The sequence below is a fragment of the Podarcis vaucheri genome, assembly GCF_965113315.1.
Source record: "Podarcis vaucheri genome assembly, chromosome: 8".
NCBI lineage: Eukaryota > Metazoa > Chordata > Lepidosauria > Squamata > Lacertidae > Podarcis > Podarcis vaucheri.
This window is the reverse complement of record NC_138766.1, coordinates 55,967,831-55,989,641: the sequence shown is the minus strand read 5'-3', so window position 1 is coordinate 55,989,641 and position 21,811 is coordinate 55,967,831. Positions and strand designations below refer to the sequence as shown.

Sequence of the window (21,811 nt, the reverse complement as noted above, 5' to 3'; positions counted from 1 at the left end):
GAATTAAATGGCAGGTCCAATGGAAGAGCTTTTACGGTGCTAGAATTCAATACACATGACATGTTAGTAAGGTTTACGTATTGCAGGATGATCCTTTTACATGCATATCTTGTCACAATTCTTACCTTTACTCCTTAGTCAATAACTGGTTTTCTGTGACCCAATATGTTATCGTGCAATATGACTGCTATTGTAGATGTGATCTCATCCTTAATCTCATCCTTAATTACAAATGGCCACAACCTCCAAGTAGCAGGCACTCTAAGCACTCCCTCTTTTTTCACAATGCTTCGTTTCCTCATTCAGATGGCACACCCATCAGAGTCTCTTTAAACTGCCACATAAAGGGACATGTCTCCATAGGGGTGGAAATTAGCCTACGAAAAAGTGCACCAGACAAGACTTCTGCTGCTTCCAGAGAGAGGTGACTGAATTAAAGGCAATTTAGGCTTACCAGGAATGTAAGTAAAAGTTTTTGTTCAGATAATCATAAAGTGTAGATTTGGAAGGGTTCCAAGGGTCATCTAGTCAACCCCCTGCAATGCAGGAATCTCATCAAAGTCTCTCATTCTATTTGAAACCATACTGGACCCTGCTTCGTTTGTAAATGTGCTAGTAGTTGTGCTATTTGTCACTTCTTGTGCGGGGGTCTGAAGAGAGAGAGAGAGAGAGAGAAATGCTGTCTGTCTTTCAGTGTTCTTTAGGGCTGGGCAATATCAGGTTTATAACATCATAATATATTACCAGCTAAATACCACAATATCTCAATACATCACATGATATATCTGCGGCTGCAGAGGGCCTTGCTGGGCTCTTGGAGAAGTGACCCTTTCTCACTTTCCTTAATACTCCAGCAGTGGTGTTTGGGGAGACCTTTATAAAAAGTATAAAATCAATCTATAATGAGCAGACGGCCAATATAATTGTAAACAACATATCAGGAAAATGTATGATATATAAAGGGATGAGGCAAGGTTCCTCAATGTCCCCACTGTTATTTATATTAATATTAGAAATAAGGATTGCAAACAAAATAAAGGGAAAATCAAGATGCTGCTAAAAAAAACAAAGAATAATCAAAGAAAAAAGACATTGAATCGGAATGTGGGTGGGAAATAGAAACAAAAATAAAATATCTGGGGATTTGGGTAAGAATAAAAAAACATAATATCTATCAAGACAACTATGTAAAAGCTTGGAAAGAAAGAAAGATTTGGAAATATGGGAGAGAATTCAGCTATCACTGTTTTGGCCATCAAAATGAATGTCCTTCCAATTATAAATGATGTTTCATAGAGTGGCAGAAAAAAGTATTAAGGTTCATATGGCAGGGAATGAATCCCAGAGTAAAGTTTAAAATTATGATTGATGAAAAGAAAGAGGAGGTTTGCCCTGCCAGACCTTCAACTTTACTTCAAGGCATCATGCCTATGTTGGATAAAAGATGCTCTCTGTTCCTGTTTTTGAAAATGCAAAAAACAAAACAAAACAAACAAAAACCTTCAGCAGTGGAACGAAACCAGCTTGGTTTACAACAGATAAATGATGGAGTCATATATTGGTAATTTTGTAAATCTCCATGATGGACGTTGGAAACACAATATGGCAACTTGGCAAGTTACAGTGGGGGAAACTAGGAAAATATTAAGGAGCATGAGATTTTGATGTATTCATGAATTTTTCTGGGATGACAGATCAAACCAATGTACTGCATTTTCTGTTTTCCAGGTAAACAGTGGGGGAAATAGCATCACAACTGAAGAAAATTTCACTTCATATATTTATTTCATTGGCATACGCTTGGTGCTTCAGATCAGGAAACAATGAGCTGGTTTACTCAAATGTTGCAAAACTTGATTAGTTTTCCTTATTTAGAAGAATACCTGAGCTCAGTGGTTCACCCTTGGTGGTTTCGTAAGCTTCTGATTTTGCTTTGTTCATTAATAATAGATATATATTTGGTTGGCTGTGCTTGCTCATTTGGGCTATATGTTTACATGAAGATGAATAAGCACCAAGAAACTGGTCCTGATAGCAAAATTTGGAAAAAGCCAAGGAAATTTTTTGCTCATATTATAGATATATATGGAAAGATATGGCATGGTGAGTGAAAGTTTCTTTCATAGCAATAATTCTTTCTTATGAGTCACTATAATTTCATAGGAGTGAGGATCAAAATTTCAGGCTTGAAGCACTGGAACAATAGTTGCCACAGTGAATTAGGACTGGACCTCTGAATCCCCCTCAGAGTCACAACAGCTACAAGTTTGGGTTGGCTACATAAGGATCAAAGTAAAGGCATGGCTATTTATTTATGTAATAAGAAAAACAAAGCATTTTGTGAAGTATGAAACTAAGGTGGTTCTGTGAACCGCCCTGTGGCCTCCAGGTATAGGGTGGTATATAAATTCAATAAATGATAAAATAAATAAATAAGACAGATTACAAAAGAAAGGGTCAGCTGGTGACTGCATAAACACTATACATTTAAACCACATTTTAAGTACGCTTCTTCTGCAAAAGAAACCTGGAGAATGTTTTTTACCCCTCACAGAGACACAATTAGCAACTATGTACAGTGGTACCTCGGGTTACAGACGCTTCAGGTTACAGAACTTTGCTTCAGGATGAGAACAGAAATTGCACCATGGCGGCACAGCGGCAGCAGGAGGCCCCATTAGCTAAAGTGGTACCTCAGGTTAAGAACAGTTTCAGGTTAAGAATGGACCTCCAGAATGAATTAAGTTCTTAACCTGATGTACCACTGTAGTTGCTATGGAGGTCAAAAGTGAGTTCCCAACGGGTTTGCAGTTCCATTTGTTGCTGGGCTGACCCAGCTGTCAAACTGTGATCTCTGGACTCCAATGCACTCCTGCAGCAGGCTGCCTCGAATTTCTGTTCTCATCCTGAAGCAAAGTTGTTAACCTGAGGCACTATTACTGGGTTAGCAGAGTCTGTAACCTGAAGCATCTGTAACCCGAGGTACCACTGTATGTACACAAACTACGGAATTTGCCAGCACAGGATGTGGTGATGGCTACCAATTTAGATGGACACTGCGGGAAACAGGATGGTCTAATACAGAGCCCTTTGGCCTGATCCATAGGACTCTTTATATGTTCTCAGTGCTTCCCACAGGTCTCATGTTACTGTAAGTGTTGAAACTTAAATCAGAAATACACGACTAAAACCAAGTTTGGGCCATAAGGATGAGACCGTGTAGCTACTTAGGGCATGGTCAAGGGGTGTGTGTGTCTAGGAAGCAGCTTTCTCACTTGGTAGAAAGAGATTCAGAGAATGGTCTGAAGATGCCTGAAGTTGGAGCTCTTTGGGACAGGGAAGAAATATATTCCAGGCCCTGGATCGCTATCAAAGAGAAGGGGTATACTACTCTTTAAATTAAAAAAGTCTCAGAAAACTTTAGTATAACTATAAAGGTAAAGGTACCCCTGCCCGTACGGGCCAGTCTTGACAGACTCTAGGGTTGTGTGCCCATCTCACTTAAGAGGCCGGGGGCCAGCGCTGTCCGCAGACACTTCCGGGTCACGTGGCCAGCGTGACGAAGCTGCATCTGGCGAGCCAGCGCAGCACACGGAACGCCGTTTACCTTCCCACTATAAAGCGGTCCCTATTTATCTACTTGCACCCGGGGGTGCTTTCGAACTGCTAGGTTGGCAGGCGCTGGGACCGAGCAACAGGAGCGCACCCCGCTGCGGGGATTCAAACCGCTGACCTTTCGATCGGCAAGCCCTAGGCACTGAGGCTTTTACCCACAGCGCCACCCGCGTCCCTTAGTATAACTATAACAACACATTAAACTGTCTCAAGGGCTCAACCCTATATAAAAGCTTAAAGTAGACTAAAACAGCAAAACACAGTTTTAGCTCACTCAAAGACTGGGCAAAAATGTTATCACCTGTGCTCAAAAGGAAGCAAGGAAGGAACATTCTATGAGAGGAGAAATCCCTTCATTCATTAAGGGACCACCACAGAGAAAGTCTTGATCCATGTGGTTGACAACCTAGCATCCAGAATGCTGGAGTATATTGTCGTTGTTGTTTAGTCATTTAGTGGTGTCTGACTCCTCGTGACCCCATGGACCAGAGCATACCAGGCACTCCTGTCTTCCACTGCCTCCCGCGGTTCGGTCAGACTCATGCTGGTAGCTTCGAGAACACTGTCCAACCATCTCGTCCTCTCTCGTCCCCTTCTCCTTGTGCCCTCCATCTTTCCCAACATCAGGGTCTTTTCCAGGGAGTCTTCTCTTCTCATGAAGTGTCCAAAGTATTGGAGCCTCAGCTTCACGATCTGTCCTTCCAGTGAGCACTCAGGGCTGATTTCCTTCAGAATGGATAGGTTTGATCTTCTTGCAGTCCATGGGACTCTCAAGAGTCTCCTCCAGCTTCATAATTCAAAAGCATATAACAGAGCTTTTAACCTGATCTTAAATTTTTCTTTCTTTCTGAAACACACTGATTTCCTCCAGTAATGGTTGCAATATGTCTTTGTTGCATTTTGTATTATTTTCAGGTTATGAACTTACTGGTATAGAACATATCCCTAAAGGACCAGGGATTATTATTTATCATCATGGAGTTATGTCTATCGGCTATGTCTTTTTTGCGGCTAGATATTTTTTAGAGACGGGGAGAGCATGCTTTTCATTAATGCATCATGTCGCGTATTGGATACCAGGTAAATTATTTAAATTTAAATCATGCTTTTTTACATAAAACATGTAAAATATGACATAAAACAATGCTATAAGCTATGAAACAATGCTATAAAATATAAAACTGTATATCAGGAAAGCAGGTAGAAACAACTGATAAATAAAATAGCAGCAACAGGTGAAATAGTTTAGTTAGTGCAGATGAAGGTACTTTCTCACCAAGTCTTTGCTAGTAAAAGAGAATGAATGCAGGATGAAGAATTATTTCCAATTCACAACTGAGTCAGCTGAAATGGTCTCCATGAAGAAATGCCATGCTTTTCTGTCTACATTCTTCCTCAGAGATCTAAAAATTGAGGAATCTGGATAATGTGTCATCTGATTCCTATGCTATGACTACACGCTCTCATGTAATAATTGCTGTTCACTTTAATACCAGAACAGGGTAAGGCGTAGGTTCTGGGGTGTCTAAGTGATGATTTTCTCAAGTACAAAGAGTTTTGCAAAGTTCTGTCATTAGTAAAGATGGGATATCCCTTACTGGAACAACACAAAGTATGGGATTCTGCTTGGGAGCATCTGCACTAGCAAACCACCTGTGCAAAATCCCTGTATTCAGACACCACTGGGTGGCAGCTGGGATGGGTAGGAGCTACAGCTAAGGAAAAGGGCAGAAGCCCAAGTGAAGCCCCAAAGACATGTCTGAGGCTTTCATAGCAAGTCCAACCTATAACCAAATCTGCACACAGATCCTAGAAAACATGGCCCCACCCAAACACATGGCCAATCAAGCACTCCCACACACAGCTTTTATGCCCCCATGTGACTGCAATCAAACACATGTGGCACCCTTGCTGTAGTGTTCATGGCCCTCCACTGCCACTCCCCCCACATCATCTTCCTCTGCATGCACACAGCAGCCACCCCAGGAAACTATGACATCACAGAAAGGTCATTTGAAGGAAGGAGACCAAAGAGACCCAGTAGCACAGAGCGCTGTTTGGAGTTTTTCCACTAGGTTAATTAATGCAGCATATAACCTCCACCCATATATCTGTGTACCAATCTCAGCTGGTGGAGGCAGTTTTCCATCAGCATTGTCTCCTCTGTGCCATGCGTGTATCTCTCCCCCCCCCCGGTGTGTTTCTATCTACTATATCCAAAAGCTCTGCACCCTAAAGGGATTGAAGATTTGGGTGGTGCAGCAAGGCACTTTGAGCTGTATTTTTATAATGCAAACTTGAATGTATTACAGACTTGACTTGAGGAACACATGTCTTAAAAGTGGCCACCTCAGCACTCAATCCCACTCAATGTGCTTTCCAAAAAAAGCCTACTGAGCAAAAGTGGAATTAGCAGAAAGTCCCCCTCCATGAAATCCTAGTTAAAAGGGTTGGCAGAGAGCTCTGCTTGTGATCCATAATAGTGCAATATCTTTGGAATAATGGCACTTGTATTGTATCCTCACTATTTCCTAAATACGTTTCACATAAAATGCATTCTTCTATTTGGGGCTTATTTTTTCAGGGCTGCAGATGTTTTATTATGTGCTCGGGTTGAAATCTTACAAGAAAGCTGAAATTGTGAAAATGATGAAGAAAGGCCGTTTAATGGGCATTTCACCTGGTGGAGGTAGAGAAGCACTGTATAGTCACGATTACTGCATAATGTGGGGTAAACGCACAGGTTTTGCTCAGGCAGCTTTGGAGGCGAAAGTGGTGAGTGATCTTTGTGCAATCTGCATTGCCTTCACGATTATCCTAGATAAGACGTAATGTGTTGACATCCTTGATCCAGCATCCAAAAAAGCTGAGGATGGCAAATATCCTGTTTGGGGGTCAAATGATATCTGGAGTGCCACAGCTCTTCCCAACGCTGCTTTAAAAAACCCTTTACATATCGTAAATCCCTGCATATTTTACAAAAACTATACTATTCAGTAATCCATTATTGAATCCATCAAAACATATTACACTGCAGAGTTTATCTTAATGCTGCCAGTCATCATCTATTTCAAGATCCTTCTCATAATATGTCTGGAGCACTCAGTCTTTGCTATTTCTAAAATAAAAAAGACCAAACAATCTCCTGGAAATGTTTTCTTCTTAGCATACGGGGATTTAACCCTGAAAGCATGATCAACAGCTTGATATACCTTCTGCTTCTGAGTCTCAAGAAGATTTGCAGGTGCCTCAATTATTTTATCCCTTATTGCTTCACCAGATTGCTGAGCAATAGATCTAAATCATAAAAGCATCTCTTTTTCCCTCAATTCAATTAAAGCCAAATTGTCTGCCAATAGTTCCTGAGATGCAGTTGAATCCAGGAGGGAGGAGTATAAAAGTTTGAATGCTTTTTTTTAAAAAAAGAAAGTTTTCAAAGTTCGTGTCCCTGTCCCCTTCCTTTTATTTCCGATGGCAGAGTTTCTTTGTTTCCTTCAGTGCTTCAGCCATCTGGTTCCAATGCAGGATAGTCACCAATTCCAGAGAAGACTCCCTTTTTGTTCTCCTGGAAATTCACCAAATTAATCCAAATGCTAAAGACACTTGAATAATAAATCCCCTTTGCCTTGGTTTTATTTTCTGGGAAATCTGCTGAATCGGAAATTCGAGGCAACTTGCTTCTGGAACACATTGGAGCCCAGACATGACAGCTTGACAGCCGGGTTAGGCCAGCACCAAATGGAACCTCAGACCCGTTGGGAACTCGCTTTTGACCTCCACAGGAGCTCTCAGAGTCCTGGTCATCCCCAAGACCTTTTTCGGGTGCTCGCTGCCTATGAGCTGCCCCCAAACTCCAAAAAGCAGCGGCCGGTTGGCTGAACCTGGCTTCCTTTCCCCCTCAGGGCAAACCAGGAAATCCCCCCCCCTTAAATTCCTGAAAATCTGGAGGACAGCTTCTGAATTTTCTTCATCTGAGAGATTTGAATAGATGTGTCAGGAATTTTAAAGCCAATTACATTATCATTTATAAGTTGCTTCTCATTATAATCACAAATGTGAAGCATTCTTCGTAATCCATAACAAAAATAAAGGCAGGATGGTTGGGACAAAATAATTATCCAATCCTCACCTTTCTTTTCATGTTTGTTTCATCTTTTTTTTTTTAGCCCATCATCCCTATTTTTACACAAAACAGTTGTGAAGCATACAGGACCATTGGAAAGACAAGTAAGTTAAATAACTTGGTTGATCAAGAGATCTCAGGCAATATACATTTTAATAATATAGAATGATCTTTTTAAAAGAATATCTATTTACTACTCACTTATAGATTTTATTCCATGTCCACTTATCTGCAAAAGCTGTGCTGCCTGCCTCAGTACTGAGTGAACATGCCCTTGCTTAGTTTTCTAGTAGATTTGACAGAAAGCTATAATCGATAAATGCAAAGAGCTGACTGAATATCTTGTACAGTGGTACCTCAGGTTAAGTACTTAATTGGTTCCGGAAGTCTGTACTTAACCTGAAGCATTCTTAACCTGAAGCGGATTTTCCCATTGAAAGTAATAGAAAGTGGATTGATCCGTTCCAGATGATGAAAAAACACCCCCTAAAACAGCAATTTAACACAAATTTTACTGTTTCACGAGACCATTGATCCATAAAATGAAGGCAATAATCAATGTACTGTACTATAAAATAAATAAGACGGTACTTTAGATGAAAAAAAATAAAATCTATTTCCAAATTCACTGTTTGCAGGGGGCTCTTCCACAATCACAATCGGATTGGCTCCCGGCATTCGTGGAGGCCTCAGAGAGCTCCTGCGGCTGGAGCTCAGTCGCAGAGCATCTGCAGCCACAGTGGATGTCGGCGTTTGGATCCCGGCATTTGCGGAGCCTTGCAGGCACTGCGGATGTCAGGACTAGGCATTTGCACAACCGCTCTAAGCACCGCGGATGTTGGGGCTTGGCTCCTGGCATTCGTGGAGCCCTGCAGGCAACGTGGACGTCAGGACTAGGCTCCCAGCATTCGCGGAGCCCCTCTAGGCACCGCAAATGCCAGAGCTTGGCTCCCGGCATTTGCGGAGCCCTGCAGGCACCTCGGACGTCGAGGCTTGGCTCCCGGCATTTGCAGAACCTCTCTAGGCACCTCAGATGTCGGGGCTTGGTTCCCTGCATTCACAGAGGCCTCTGAGAGCTCTGTAGGCCCCACTGATGTCCAGGTTTGCTTCCAGGCAGCGGCGAGTCCTCCAAGAATTTGGACAACTTACCATAATTTTCGCTCCATAACACACAGTTTTTTCCTCCTAGAAAGTAAGGGGAAATGTCTGTGCGTGTTATGGAGCAAATGCCTACGGATGGCGGGGGAATCTGCTGCAGTTGTGAGCAGTCTGTGGCTCGCTTTGAAACAGCAAAGTGGGTGTAAGCGGCTCCTGTCAGTGAGCTGAGCCGGGGAGGAGGGAGAGAAGCAGAGCGGGGTTGGCTGCTTTAAAACAACCCCATGCTCTATGTCCCTCTCTCCTCCCCACTGAGCTGCTAAGTAGCAGCAAAGCTTTTCAGCCAGCTGAGCCGGGGAGGAGGGAGAGAAGCAGAGCGGGGTTGGCTGCTTTAAAACAACCCCATGCTCTATGTCCCTCTCTCCTCCCCACTGAGCTGCTAAGTAGCAGCAAAGCTTTTCAGCCAGCTGAGCCGGGGAGGAGGGAGAGAAGCAGAGCGGGGTTGCCTGCTTTAAAACAACCCCGTGCTCTCTGTCCCTGCCTGCAGTTTTTTGCTGTCCGATTTTGGATTAGCCACTGTAGGGGCTGTGTGTGTGTGTGCTTGAGCTATCGTTCTCCTCCTCCTGCTTCCCGTTCACTCTCCCAGCACCCCTGCGCTCTCCTGCGACTTTGGGATTGATACTCTGTGAGTCTGTGTGTGTGTGTGTGTGAGAGAGAGAGAGAGAGAGAGAGAGAGAGAGAGAGAGAGAGAGAGGCATCGTTCTCCTTCTCTTGCTTCCCATTCACTCCCCCAGCGCCCCTGCGACTTCCAGCGCCCCTGCGACTTTAGGGCGACTTTAGCATGGATCCACATGGATCCTCAGGATTTTTGCATTGAGCTACCCCAAACTCACCGTCAGATCACATGTCTGTGGCCACAGCATGAACCACAAAAATCATACATCCACTGTTTCATTTAGAATATTTTTTTCTTGTTTTCCTCCTCTAAAAACTACATGTGTGTTATGGTCTGGTGCGTGTTATAGAGCGAAAAATACGGTACTTCCAGGTTACAATCGTTCATAACCCAAAAAAAGTAAGTTGAAGTGTTCATAACCTGAGGTACCACTGTATCTTTTTTCCCAAGCACTCATATTATTTAACTTTTCCTCTCTTCCTATTTATTGCAATTGCTAAACACCGAGAATGTCAACTAATTTCAGATTTGATATGGTGTCGCTTTCCTTCAGAATCTTCTTCCATTTCATACACAGGGCTGACAAAATGGCTGTATGATAAAACTCGATGTATGTTTCTTCCCATTTACGGAGGGTTTCCAGTGAAATTGAGGACATTTATTGGAGAACCCATCCCATATGATCCAAATATAACAGCTGTAGAGCTGGCTGAAAGAGTAAGTTAACCCTAAACTTGGACGTTTAAAAGCAGAATATTTCTTTTCCTCTTGGTTTCTCTTTCAGCTCTAAATTTTATTGTACATATTGATTTCCTCATTCTATATGACCAGATATAGGGTTCATTATATATACTTTTGTGCATTATGCCCATCACTCAATTTTCCCTCTCCTTAACTTGTTGAAACTAATTAAATGGGGGGGGGGAACTATGCAGTACAAGGAGAGATCTGCTCATGCAATGGGATTTCTTCTTCCCACTATATTAGGGTTGAGCATACAAAATACATTCTGGAGGTTTACCATATTTTTCACCCCATAGGACACACCGGCCCATAAGGCGCACCTAGTTTTTTGGTGGGGAAATAAAGTGGGAAAACATTATTTTTCACCCAGGCGCAGGGCTGGGGCGGGGGAAGCCCGAGCTTCCCCGGACCCCAGCCCCAAGAACAGGCAGCTCTTCACAAGCCGTGGGAGCCCAGCACGGGCTCCCACAGCTTGAGGAGAGCTGTGCAAAGCTTGAAGCCTTGGTGCGCTGAGCTCACCACGCCCAGGCTTTGGCATGCAGGCAACTCTCCGCAAGCCGTGGGAGCCGAGCGCCGGGCTCCCACCACTTGCGGAGAGCTGTGCAAAGCCTGGAGAGTCCGAGAGCGATGGCGAAGTTGTGCGCAGCTTTGCCATCGCTCTTGGAGCTAGCAGGGCTGGGGGTGGGGGAAGCCGGAGCTTCCCCCGACCTCAGCCCCCAGAATGGGTCCCAGAGCGATGGCGAAGTTGTGCACAGCTTCGCCATCACTCCCGGAGCTTGCCGGGCTGGGGGGATAGCTTCCTGAAGCCTGGAGAGCAAGAGGGGTCGGTGCGCACCAACCTCTCTCGCTCTCCAGGCTTCAGCGAAAACCTGTATTCGCCCCATAGGACGCACACAGATTTCCCCTTCATTTTTGGAGGGGAAAAAGTGCGTCCTATAGGGCTAAAATATGGTATATCAATAATCAAATAATAGATCTTATTCTAATTGCTCCTGATGAAAATTTTGGTCAATTGCATAAAAAGTTGTTGAGCTGAGCTTCTTTGTGGCCATTGGTCAGAAAGTTGAGATTTGGGGGGGTTGCCCTTTTCACACCCCAACTGCCCACATGTGCAAAACAGAACCAGAGCCACTCACGTAGGAGCCCGAAACAGCACACACACAAATTTACCCCTCCCAACTCGGGTATTTCCTTAAAATGGAAAAAAGAAACCCCCAAGATGGCCCCAGAAGGACCTGTCTGGGATTTCCCAAACATATGTGCCCCAGAATTTGCCTGACAAGGTACCTCCAAGCCACTGTAGTGCTAATTTTTGAGGATATGGAGAGGGTTGAAGAGGAAGACAATTTATTGCACACGTTGATATGTGTTGCATGTACACACTGATGTGTGTTTAAGAGAGCATTGGATACAGCTTTGTTAAAGGGTGCCATAATTCCTGACCAACTACCAAGCTATCAACTCTAAACCTGCAACACATATATTGTAATTTGTTATATTTCACTGAATACAATGTCAAACACAGATACCATTTGTATGGTATTTCATTGCATGACTTACCTGCTTCTGAAGGGGATGTCACACTTCCCCCCTTCCTCCAGGAAAACGTTGGAATCTGAATCCCAAAGGGAGGGGGTTAGGGGAGGTGCATGTGGGGTCCTGGTGGCTGATGGGAATGGGGTGGGAACATTGTTTAGTATGCCTGATCCTTCTCCAAGCACTTTCTGCTTGTTTTCTTGCTGCATCAAGTTTCAGGTATTGATTGCCTGTTTAAAGGTGCAGATAAGAAATTTCTTTCTGCAAGGGGTTATGCCTTGGTTGTCCTGAAGTTCGCTCCTTTTATCCTACATTGTAGCAACCATGCAAGGTAACTTCTGTGCACAAAGCAGCTGAAGGCACATATGTTTGATTGTTTCTCTGCCAATCTCATACAGTGCCCTTGGTAAACACAAAGAGAGTGGGCTGGATTCACTGAGAGATGAGCAGTTTCCTAGTGGGGGTTCCTCACCCTGGCTGCTCTGGCCCAAACCTCCATGTTGAAGCAGCCACTTTTGAGGGTTGAGAGACAAGGACTCTCATGCAACACATCTCTGTGTACAAAGTCAGTTGTGTATCCCAGAAAGAAGTCACATATTGTGCTTCTATAGCTGGAATAAATGGGTTGCCTCTGGTTCTGATCCCTTTAGCTTTTTCCTCACAGATACAGGAATATTAATAACTGTGAATACCTATTTTGCAATCTATTCCTCTAACACAATGTATTCCTCTGGTTTTCTTTCAACAGGCGAAGATTGCACTTGAAAATCTTCGGGATAAACACCAAAAAAGGCCAGGAAATATATTAAGAGCTCTTTCAGAACGATTTGATAAGCATTACAAAGCTAACTAGTCCATATAAAACAGTTGCAGTGTTTCTGACGAGGTGTCTGTAATAGGAAGCATTAATACTTATGTTATTAAAATTAAATTGATATACACAGAATTGTGCTGGATTGTATATGAATTAGTTGGAAGGGTTCCTAGCTCAGTAGCTCAGCACCTGCTGTGTGTGCAGAAGGTCCTTCGTTTTTGAAGATGTACAAGTGCTTTTCTGCCCTATCCTGTAATACACCCAGAATTCCCCTTTTTGGGGAACTTGCACTAGTAGAGGCAGAATCGAACAGTATAATGGGAAGGCGAGTGTTTAACTGAAACATGAAATAATATTACATGTGAAAGAGTAATGTCTATAAATTACCTGTATTATACCAGTGGCACTTCTTTTATGATTATAAAAGGGTGCTCCAGGATTTGAGCCCTATAATGCAAATCATTTTAAACTTATAGCAAGAAAAGTAGAGAAAACAGAAAGATAGCTGGAATTCGTGACTGATCTAACGAAAACAGCCAACTCAACTATGAATCTGGGTCTGGTGCCCGCCTCGCATTGAACACCCTCCTATCAGATATCAAATAGATAAATAACTACACAACTTTCTGAAGACTTCTGAAGGCAACCCTGCATCAGGAAGTTGTTAATTGATGATGTGTTGCTGTGTTTTTTATGTTCTAAGCTGCCCAGAGTGACTGGAGCAACCAGGCTTTTACACACACACAAACACACACACACACACAATCTCCTTTATCTTTTAGCTCCTGAAAGACTCAAGTTCCCATCTTAGCTGATTTCTTTCTTCCATAGCCTCAGTTATGAATACCAGAGTAGGCTGATCAGGATTCAAGAATTTGTTGGGCATTTGTTTCTGAAGATAATGTATGGCTCTGTGAACAAAGGCCAAGTTTTAGATCTGAAAATCACTGGGTGTGTAACAATAGAGCTGGGAGGTACATATTCTTGATGATGCCTCACAGTATTATGGTCATTTGCATGGTGCCATGGCCATAGATTGTGCCATGGAAATACCATATTTTTCGCTCCATAACAAGCACTTTTTTCTTCCTAAAAAGTAAGGGGAAATGTCTGCGTGTTTGATGGAGCGAAAGCACTGGAATGGCAGAGGGATCCCTCGGCTGCGGCTGCAGTCGCGAGCTGAAGGATGCCTCTGAAGGGATGAGCAAGCAAAGTGAGAGCTGCGCAAAGCCAAACAGAAGCCATGTAAGCAGCTCTTGCTTTGCTTGTGTTAAAGAAAGTTGAGATCCGCTTACATGCTCTGTGCATAATATTTTTCTTCTTTTTTTCCTCCTCTAAAAACTAGGTGTGTCTTATGGTCAGGTACATCTTATGGAGTGAAAAATACAGTAAAAATTTGGTCACAGTATGCTTCTTAATCTTTAAATGGTTTATTTAATTTATTTAGATTCATATCCTGCCTTTTGACAAAATTCCTCAAAGTGCCTAGTTCCTTTTACTAAAATAATGATGCTAGAATAATGGAAGCTGCAGAAATATCTACAGAAAATATTCAAGTAAGCAGTCATGGGAAATCAATCATACTTGTTGCAATTTTTGTGTGGTATTCATTCAGAAGTGGCTCCATTCTTGTCATCCTGATAGCATCGTTGATTTAAGTTCTCACTGCCCACATAGTGAGAGTTTCAACAATGCAGGGTGGATAACACCTTAATGGGGCGTACCAGCCCATTTCAAAATCACGCCAGCATAGTTGGAGGTGTGGGTGTACCTAGCAATTAAGGAGACACAGCAACTGCAGGACACATTTTCTTACATGCCACAGCATTGCACAATGATGGGTTACAGCAGTGGCAGGGTGTGATGGGGCACAGCTGCTCACCTGACCTCCGACTGGTCACATTGCTGCTGCTTAACAGGAGGAAGAGGGTGTTAAAGGGGATTGATTTATTGCTCAGATAAATCTTGGCGTCCAGCCCGCTTCGGCTGTGCAGCTCCTGGCCAGGCCTCGGACTTCAAAGGCCACATTCCGATGCTCTGAGCAAAACACAGAGATCAGCAGCGGTAAGAGAAAGCTTCAAAAACTCCAGTGCTTGCTTCAGTGTGCTCAAATAAAGTCCACTCAGGATCTTAGCAGCTAAAAGCAGTTTTATTTACAGCAGACTATCCATTGTCGAACAGCATCGTGAAAACACGTCCACTCTCCTCAAAAGCGAAAGTAGAGAGTCAGAACAAAGACTTGAGAGACTCGGAAATGACGCAGAGTCTCCCCCCTCCCAACAGTAGGCAGGGCATACACTCTGAGCTGTTTAACCCTGTAAGCTCAGGTTCCCTTCATACCCCCTCTCGTCTTGCGCTACTGTGGGGAAAGTATGTACAGAACTTACCCCCAACTCCAAACCACCACAAAACTCCCCATGACGCTGGAAGCTTAAAGGTTTGGTAAAGCCATCGGCCAAGTTATTGTGACTGGCACAATACTTCAGCCGTATCAAACCTGACTGAACACTCTGACACACATTTTGGAAACGTATGTCCAGATGCTTGGTTCTGGCCTTAAATTGCGCAGATTCAGCCAATTTCAAACAAGGTTGATTGTCTTCCCAAACCGTGGTGGGCAAGCTACAATCTCCATAGATCTCTTGCACCAAGCATCTATAGAACTCTAGTTCCCGGCACAAATCTGACAATGCACTGAATTCAGCCTCAGTAGAAGACAGCGCAATGAGACTTTGCTTCCGGGACTTCCACCCAATTAGTGACTTCCCAAACTTTGCCACCAACCCAGACACAGACTTGCGGTCCTGCAAATTCGCCCAGTCACTGTCCGCATAGCATGTGAGCTTCGCCTCACCTTCAGCTGGCAGCTTAAGACAGAAGTCTTTGGTATGCTGCAGGTAGCGCAGTACCCGCTTGATACCGTGCCAAGCACTCACACTGGGCTTTGATGCTTCCCTACTTAGCAGGTTGGTAGCAAAGGCAATGTCTGGTCTGCTCCATTGGGATAGATACAACAGACTACCTAGAGCTGACTGAAAGAGCTCAGCATTCTCGAACTCTGCACTTTCTGCTTGCTGGCTCTCTTTCACGAAGTTCGTCTCCATGGGTGTCCGAACTCCTGCACAATCGGACATTCTGAACTTCTCAAGCAACTGCTCAATCTTGCCTTTCTGACTGAGCAAGAAGCTACCATCCTCAGTTCTTGCTATCTGGACGCCTAGGTAGATCTTTACTGCACCCAGGTTCTTGAGCTGAAACTGTTTCCCAAGCTCTTTGGCAAACTTCTGCACCTGTTTGTCTGCCTTTCCAATGTGGATGATGTCATCAACATAAAACAAAACCAGTTCCTGTGAGTCTCCTGATCTTCTTAGGAACAGGCAACTGTCAGCAAGACTCTTCCTGAAACCTAGCTTCTCCAAAGCTTCATTCAGGCACAAGTTCCAATTCCTGGCCGACTGCTTCAAGCCGTAAATTGACTTGTGAAGTTTCCACACAGTACCTTGCTCAATGCCCTCAAACCCTGGAGGAGGAAGCATGTACAGATCCTCCTGGAGGTCTGAGTTCAAGTAAGCAACGTCCACATCAAAGTGATGCACCAGCAACCCTCTTTCTGCAGCGATGGCCAAGAGCAAACGTAGAGATTCACTCCTACAGGTGGGAGCATAAACTTCCGTATAATGCAATCCCTTGTGCTGCGTGAATCCTCTCCCCACTAATCTGGCCTTATACTGTGGTTCTCCTGTCGCTGTGGGCTTAAGACGGTAAACCCAGCGGCTACCCACTGCCTTTTTGCCCACCGGCAACTTCGTGAGGGAGAACACACCTAAAGACTCCATTGAGTTCATTTCCTTCTGCATCGCCTCATGCCATTTTCTGGCTTCTTCCTGAGGCAGTTTCTGAACATCCTCAAAACTCTCGGGTTCACACTGTGTCATTCCGACCCACACACTAGTGACGGCAAACCTATCAGGAGGTTTCCCCTTGGTTGTCCGAGCTGATCGACGCAGCACTACTTCAGGAACCCCCTCTGACGCACTAGGGCCAGCCAGAACGTCCTTGGCATCAGAGAGCTCCCCCTCTGACTTACTGCGCCTTCTGGACTTCTCAGCCGAACCTGTGGGGGAAGATGGAGCACTGCGTTGCTCAATCTTCACAGCCTTGGGAGAAGTTCTCCCCTCTGCCTGCACTGGGTCTGGACTCTGAGCCACAGTAGCAGGTTCAACCTCTTCCTCTTCTTCATCAGCAGAGTCAAGCAGACTCTCTGACAGGATGTCAGGGTTCCCATGTATCCTTGCCCAGCCACTCTGCTCACAGAATTCAGCACTGTTGCTGAGCAGAATCCTGGACTGATTCCCTGACGGATACGCAAACCTCCACCCCTTGGTCCCTGGCTCATACCCACAAAAAATCATCTTTTGGGACTTGGGTTCACCTTTCTTGCGTTTGGCCTTTGATATGAGAACCCACACCTCACATCCGAAAACGCAGAAGTAGTGTACTTTCGGTTTCTTTCCATGCAGCAAAAAGTACGGGGTGTCACCTACCACTGAATTGAACGACCTGTTCAGAATAAAGTTGGCCGTTTGCCAAGCCTCCCCCCAAAAGCGCTGTGGGAGCCCGGCATCAAACAAAAGAGCTGCGGACATCTCCCCTAGAGTCCTGTTCCGTCTTTCCGCAATCCCATTCTGTTGGGGACTGTGCGGAGAGGACAATCTTTGTTGAATCCCCTTTTTGCGGAAGAAACTTTGCAGTGCAGACCCGGTGAACTCCCCACCGCGATCGCTCTGAAAGTTTTGCACCCGTGTGGAAAACTGCAGTTCCACAGCCGCAATCCAGTCTTTGATTAGCGGTGCAGCTTCACTTTTGTGTCGGATCGTGAAGGTCCAGGAGTTGCGCGTATGGTCATCAATCAGAACCAGCGCATATTTGGCTCCTCCCATACTGGTCACAGACATTGGACCAGACAAATCTGCATGAATTAACTGAAAAGCCCTAGTGGTCACCCTCTCAGACCTAGGGTATGTGCACGTTTTCACCTTTGCGGACTTGCAAGCTCTGCAATCTAGAAACTTAGCACATGATTTCATTTTGCACCCTTGCGTACACTCTGGGATCTTTTTCACTGACCCCCAGGACACGTGTGCCATGCGTCTGTGCCAGAGGTGAGCACACGCATCATGAACTGGAACGTTGGCACACTGTGCTTGAGCCTCCTCCGTGTCACCTGGACCTGCAAAAGAAGCATTCAATACAAACAACCTGTCTTTACATTCAACACTGACTAGGTGCTGTCCATTCTTAGAAATAGAGCACTTATTGTCTTCAAAACACACTCTGTAGTTCTCAGCAAGAAGTGCGCTGACAGACAGCAACGCGTAAGACAGTCCTAGAACAACAAAAGCCTGGATTGAATCCTGTAAGAAAGAACAAAACAGTGAGCCAGTCTGTGTGAGTGGGTGTCGAGTCCCATCTGCTAAACAGACAGTCTTCCCAGAAGTTACAGAGGTGCAGTTCTCCAGGACTCCTGCAGATGGCACGAGATGATGGGAAGCTCCACTGTCTATGACAAATGTCAGCACAGCATCCTGTTGACAACTCTTGACTGTAGCCATAGATGCTGCCAAATGTTTATGTTCAGGGTCTCTGCCAGCTGCCTTCGGCTTGCCTTTCCCACGCTTTGAAGAAGAGCCCTTTATCTGGTTGCTACGGGAGACGGCCTTCGGCTGTTCCTGTGCCTCCACTGGACATTCTCTCACCAGATGGGAGGGGGAGCCACAGCGATAACAGCGACGCGTAGCAAAAGCTCTCACAGCTCCCTCTTCAGCCATTTCTTTGTTCCCAGCACCCCCACCTTTGGGTGCACAGCCTGGGCCTGCACGCTCCCCAGCACTCTGGTTGTAGGCCTCTACATCACACGGCCCCTCGGAGACAAAGCAGCTACTCCCAGCTGTAACTTCAGGAACATGGCCTGCAGCCCCCTCTGGGCTCTCGGCTTTCTCCCTGCTCTCAGCTTTCTCCCGGCCGTGGGCTCCTGCTGAGTTTTCACACAGACTCCTCAGCACCTGCCAGGCGGCCTGAGCCAACTCAACGCCCTCCAGATGGGGCAACAGCAAAGCGTCCACGCTGGCTTTCAACATGCAGAGCTCCCTTTGCATTCTCTGCCCTCTATCTTCCAACAAAGCAGCCCCCAGGTCTGCTGCGCCATCTTCAGCAGCAACTGGCAAGGGTGGGGCCGGCTCCTTCTGGGCTATACTCCAGAGCCCTGTGGCCAAAAGCCACCCCCTTACTCTTCTAACCCAGATATCCCAGGACTGGGTTGTGAGCTTTTCAAACGGGACATCATAAAAGTCCTGGAGCTCAGCCATCTCCTCCCCCAGTGCTCCCATTGGGGCTTTGAAGTACTCACGCGTACCAGCCAGCTTCAAAGGAGAGGCCTCCAGTGGCAGCACACAGCATTTCAGCCAGCCTCCCTGCTTTCTCCCAGGCAAAGACTCAGAGCAGGACTTTTTCCTCCGGCAGCAAAAACAGCAGCTTCTCAACTTTCACAGCCTTTACACACAGCACTTCAAAGCTTTCTCTAATTGCGGTAACTAACGTCCATAACCTGTTAAAGGGGATTGATTTATTGCTCAGATAAATCTTGGCGTCCAGCCCGCTTCGGCTGTGCAGCTCCTGGCCAGGCCTCGGACTTCAAAGGCCACATTCCGATGCTCTGAGCAAAACGCAGAGATCAGCAGCGGTAAGAGAAAGCTTCAAAAACTCCAGTGCTTGCTTCAGTGTGCTCAAATAAAGTCCACTCAGGATCTTAGCAGCTAAAAGCAGTTTTATTTACAGCAGACTATCCATTGTCGAACAGCATCGTGAAAACACGTCCACTCTCCTCAAAAGCGAAAGTAGAGAGTCAGAACAAAGACTTGAGAGACTCAGAAATGACGCAGAGTCTCCCCCCTCCCAACAGTAGGCAGGGCGTACACTCTGAGCTGTTTAACCCTGTAAGCTCAGGTTCCCTTCATAGAGGGGGCAGGGCAAGTTGGAAGCGAGGTCAGCATTGTATAAACAAACAAGCAGGATCAGTGGAGGGGATCCATTGATGTGTTTAAACCACACCCACCTTGCCACTATCTTTCCCACTTTCCCTCTACCTCCAGATAAGTAGAAGTCATGCAATACACTGGTTTGTTCCCCTCACAAAACCCTCAGCTATTGGATTACAAAAAAATAACCCCCTTGCCCCAATCATATATCTGAATATCAGGAATGATTTATCCCAGTTGTAAAATTTTGTAGCAGTCATTTCCCATATTCTTTCTGCTGCCTTCACTACCATCTTACCTCTATATTGGAGAAGCAGATAGCTTCTCCTTAATAGGCTGTACCAAGGAAAGGAAGGAATAGCTAAATGATAAAAAGATAAAAGAGAATTGATCCTTCTAGTCCTTTGCAATCTCTCATTTTCTAAGTTGCTTCCCTGTCCAAAGCCATTAGTTCTAAAACATTCAGGTGTTGAGATAGACTGTAGAGAAAGGGTCCATTTGGCCAGTGGGAGCTGTTGCATTAGGGTTGATGAGCCAAATTCAGGCTGTGCAATTAAAACTGATAAAACGGCAATCTGCCCTGTGCCAGGCCCTTCCTGTCTGCCTTCACACTTATGACATGGGGATGCCACTGCCTGGCAGTTTTCTCCTCCTCAATTCCTGTTGCCATTGTATTACTCAGCAGAGACGGGGACTGGGGGCATAAGTACAATCAGTGGCTCTGGGTTTTCTTCATGTTGGCATTACTGCCTTCTGCACTACCCATCCTAACAGGTTCCTTTTTATTTCCTCCACCCACATGCCAAAAGAACCTTTCCCTAGTCGGCCTTTGCAAGGGTTGATGGGCTTCTGTGGCACATTTGTCTTGGCTACTTTCATATCACTTTCATGCTTTTTTGAGAAATAAACGTTAAGCCCACCATATGTGTATGTGATTACAGTATTGCTCTGGCATAACCGATGAATGCATGCTGGACATGGATCCTCCACCCCCACCTGACAATATCGAACATGTACCGAAAGCCAGAGACCCTTTGATGTCAAAGCATGTCAACCTGGAATTTCTGGAGCTCCTGAGAAAGCAAAGCATACTGCAGGAGCAACGAGTGAACAACTTTTTTGATGAGCTGCCTGCAGAAAAATCAGCATGGCAGAATTTAACCAAACAATCAAACAGATGGTATTGGAGATCTTAGACAATGCCTACCTAGAGCACAAGTAGCTGGTCAAGTTTATTAGAGTAGGATTGTTTGCTGAGGATGATTACTTGAGATTCAGTATTCAAACCTAGCAGGTGTTAATGAAATCCACATACGCATGCTGCTGTAGAATTAAATGGCAGGTCCAATGGAAGAGCTTTTACAGTGCTAGAATTCAATACACATGACATGTTAGTAAGGTTTACGTATTGCAGGATGATCCTTTTACATTCATATCTTGTCACAATTCTTACCTTTACTCCTTAGTCAATAACTGGTTTTCTGTGACCCAATATGTTATCGTGCAATATGACTGCTATTGTAGATGTGATCTCATCCTTAATCTCACCCTTAATTACAAATGGCCATAACTTCCAAGTAGCAGGCACTCTAAGCACTCCCTCTTTTTTCACAATGCTTCGTTTCCTCATTCAGATGGCACACCCATCAGAGTCTCTTTAAACAGCCACATAAATGGACATGTCTCCATAGGGGTGGAAATTAGCCTACAAAAAAGTGCACCAGACAAGACTTCTGCTGCTTCCAGAGAGAGGTGACTGAATTAAAGGCAATTTAGGCTTACCAGGAATGTAAGTAAAAGTTTTTGTTCAGATAATCATAAAGTGTAGATTTGGAAGGGTTCCAAGGGTCATCTAGTCAACCCCCTGCAATGCAGGAATCTCATCAAAGTCTCTCATTCTATTTGAAACCATACTGGACCCTGCTTCGTTTGTAAATGTGCTAGTAGTTGTGCTATTTGTCACTTCTTGTGCGGGGGTCTGAAGAGAGAGAGAGAGAGAGAGAGAGAAATGCTGTCTGTCTTTCAGTGTTCTTTAGGGCTGGGCAATATCAGGTTTATAACATCATAATATATTACCAGCTAAATACCACAATATCTCAATACACCACATGATATATCTGTGGCTGCAGAGGGCCTTGCCGGGCTCTTGGAGAAGTGACCCTTTCTCACTTTCC

The 21,811-nt window shown here is 44.9% G+C and overlaps 2 protein-coding genes across 2 annotated transcripts in view; both read left to right on the top strand.

Annotated features, from left to right (window-relative positions):
* Window positions 1–302: 302 nt before the first annotated feature.
* LOC309538408 (DGAT1/2-independent enzyme synthesizing storage lipids-like) lies at window positions 303–12,735 on the top strand. The gene is made up of 7 exons (XM_082233971.1): window positions 303–461; window positions 1,729–2,103; window positions 4,531–4,695; window positions 6,200–6,390; window positions 7,782–7,842; window positions 10,087–10,226; window positions 12,538–12,735. Exons 2-7 carry the CDS (start codon window positions 1,824–1,826, stop codon window positions 12,640–12,642), a joined length of 942 nt encoding a protein of 313 aa, XP_082090097.1. The 5' UTR covers window positions 303–461; window positions 1,729–1,823; the 3' UTR covers window positions 12,643–12,735.
* Window positions 12,736–21,237: 8,502 nt separating this feature from the next.
* Window positions 21,238–21,811, top strand: part of LOC309538413 (DGAT1/2-independent enzyme synthesizing storage lipids-like) — a 42,438-nt gene continuing 41,864 nt past the window's right edge. The window contains exon 1 of the mRNA XM_082233986.1: window positions 21,238–21,426. The gene's annotated coding sequence lies outside the window, so the exon portion shown is untranslated. The remainder of the gene's footprint in view (window positions 21,427–21,811) is intronic.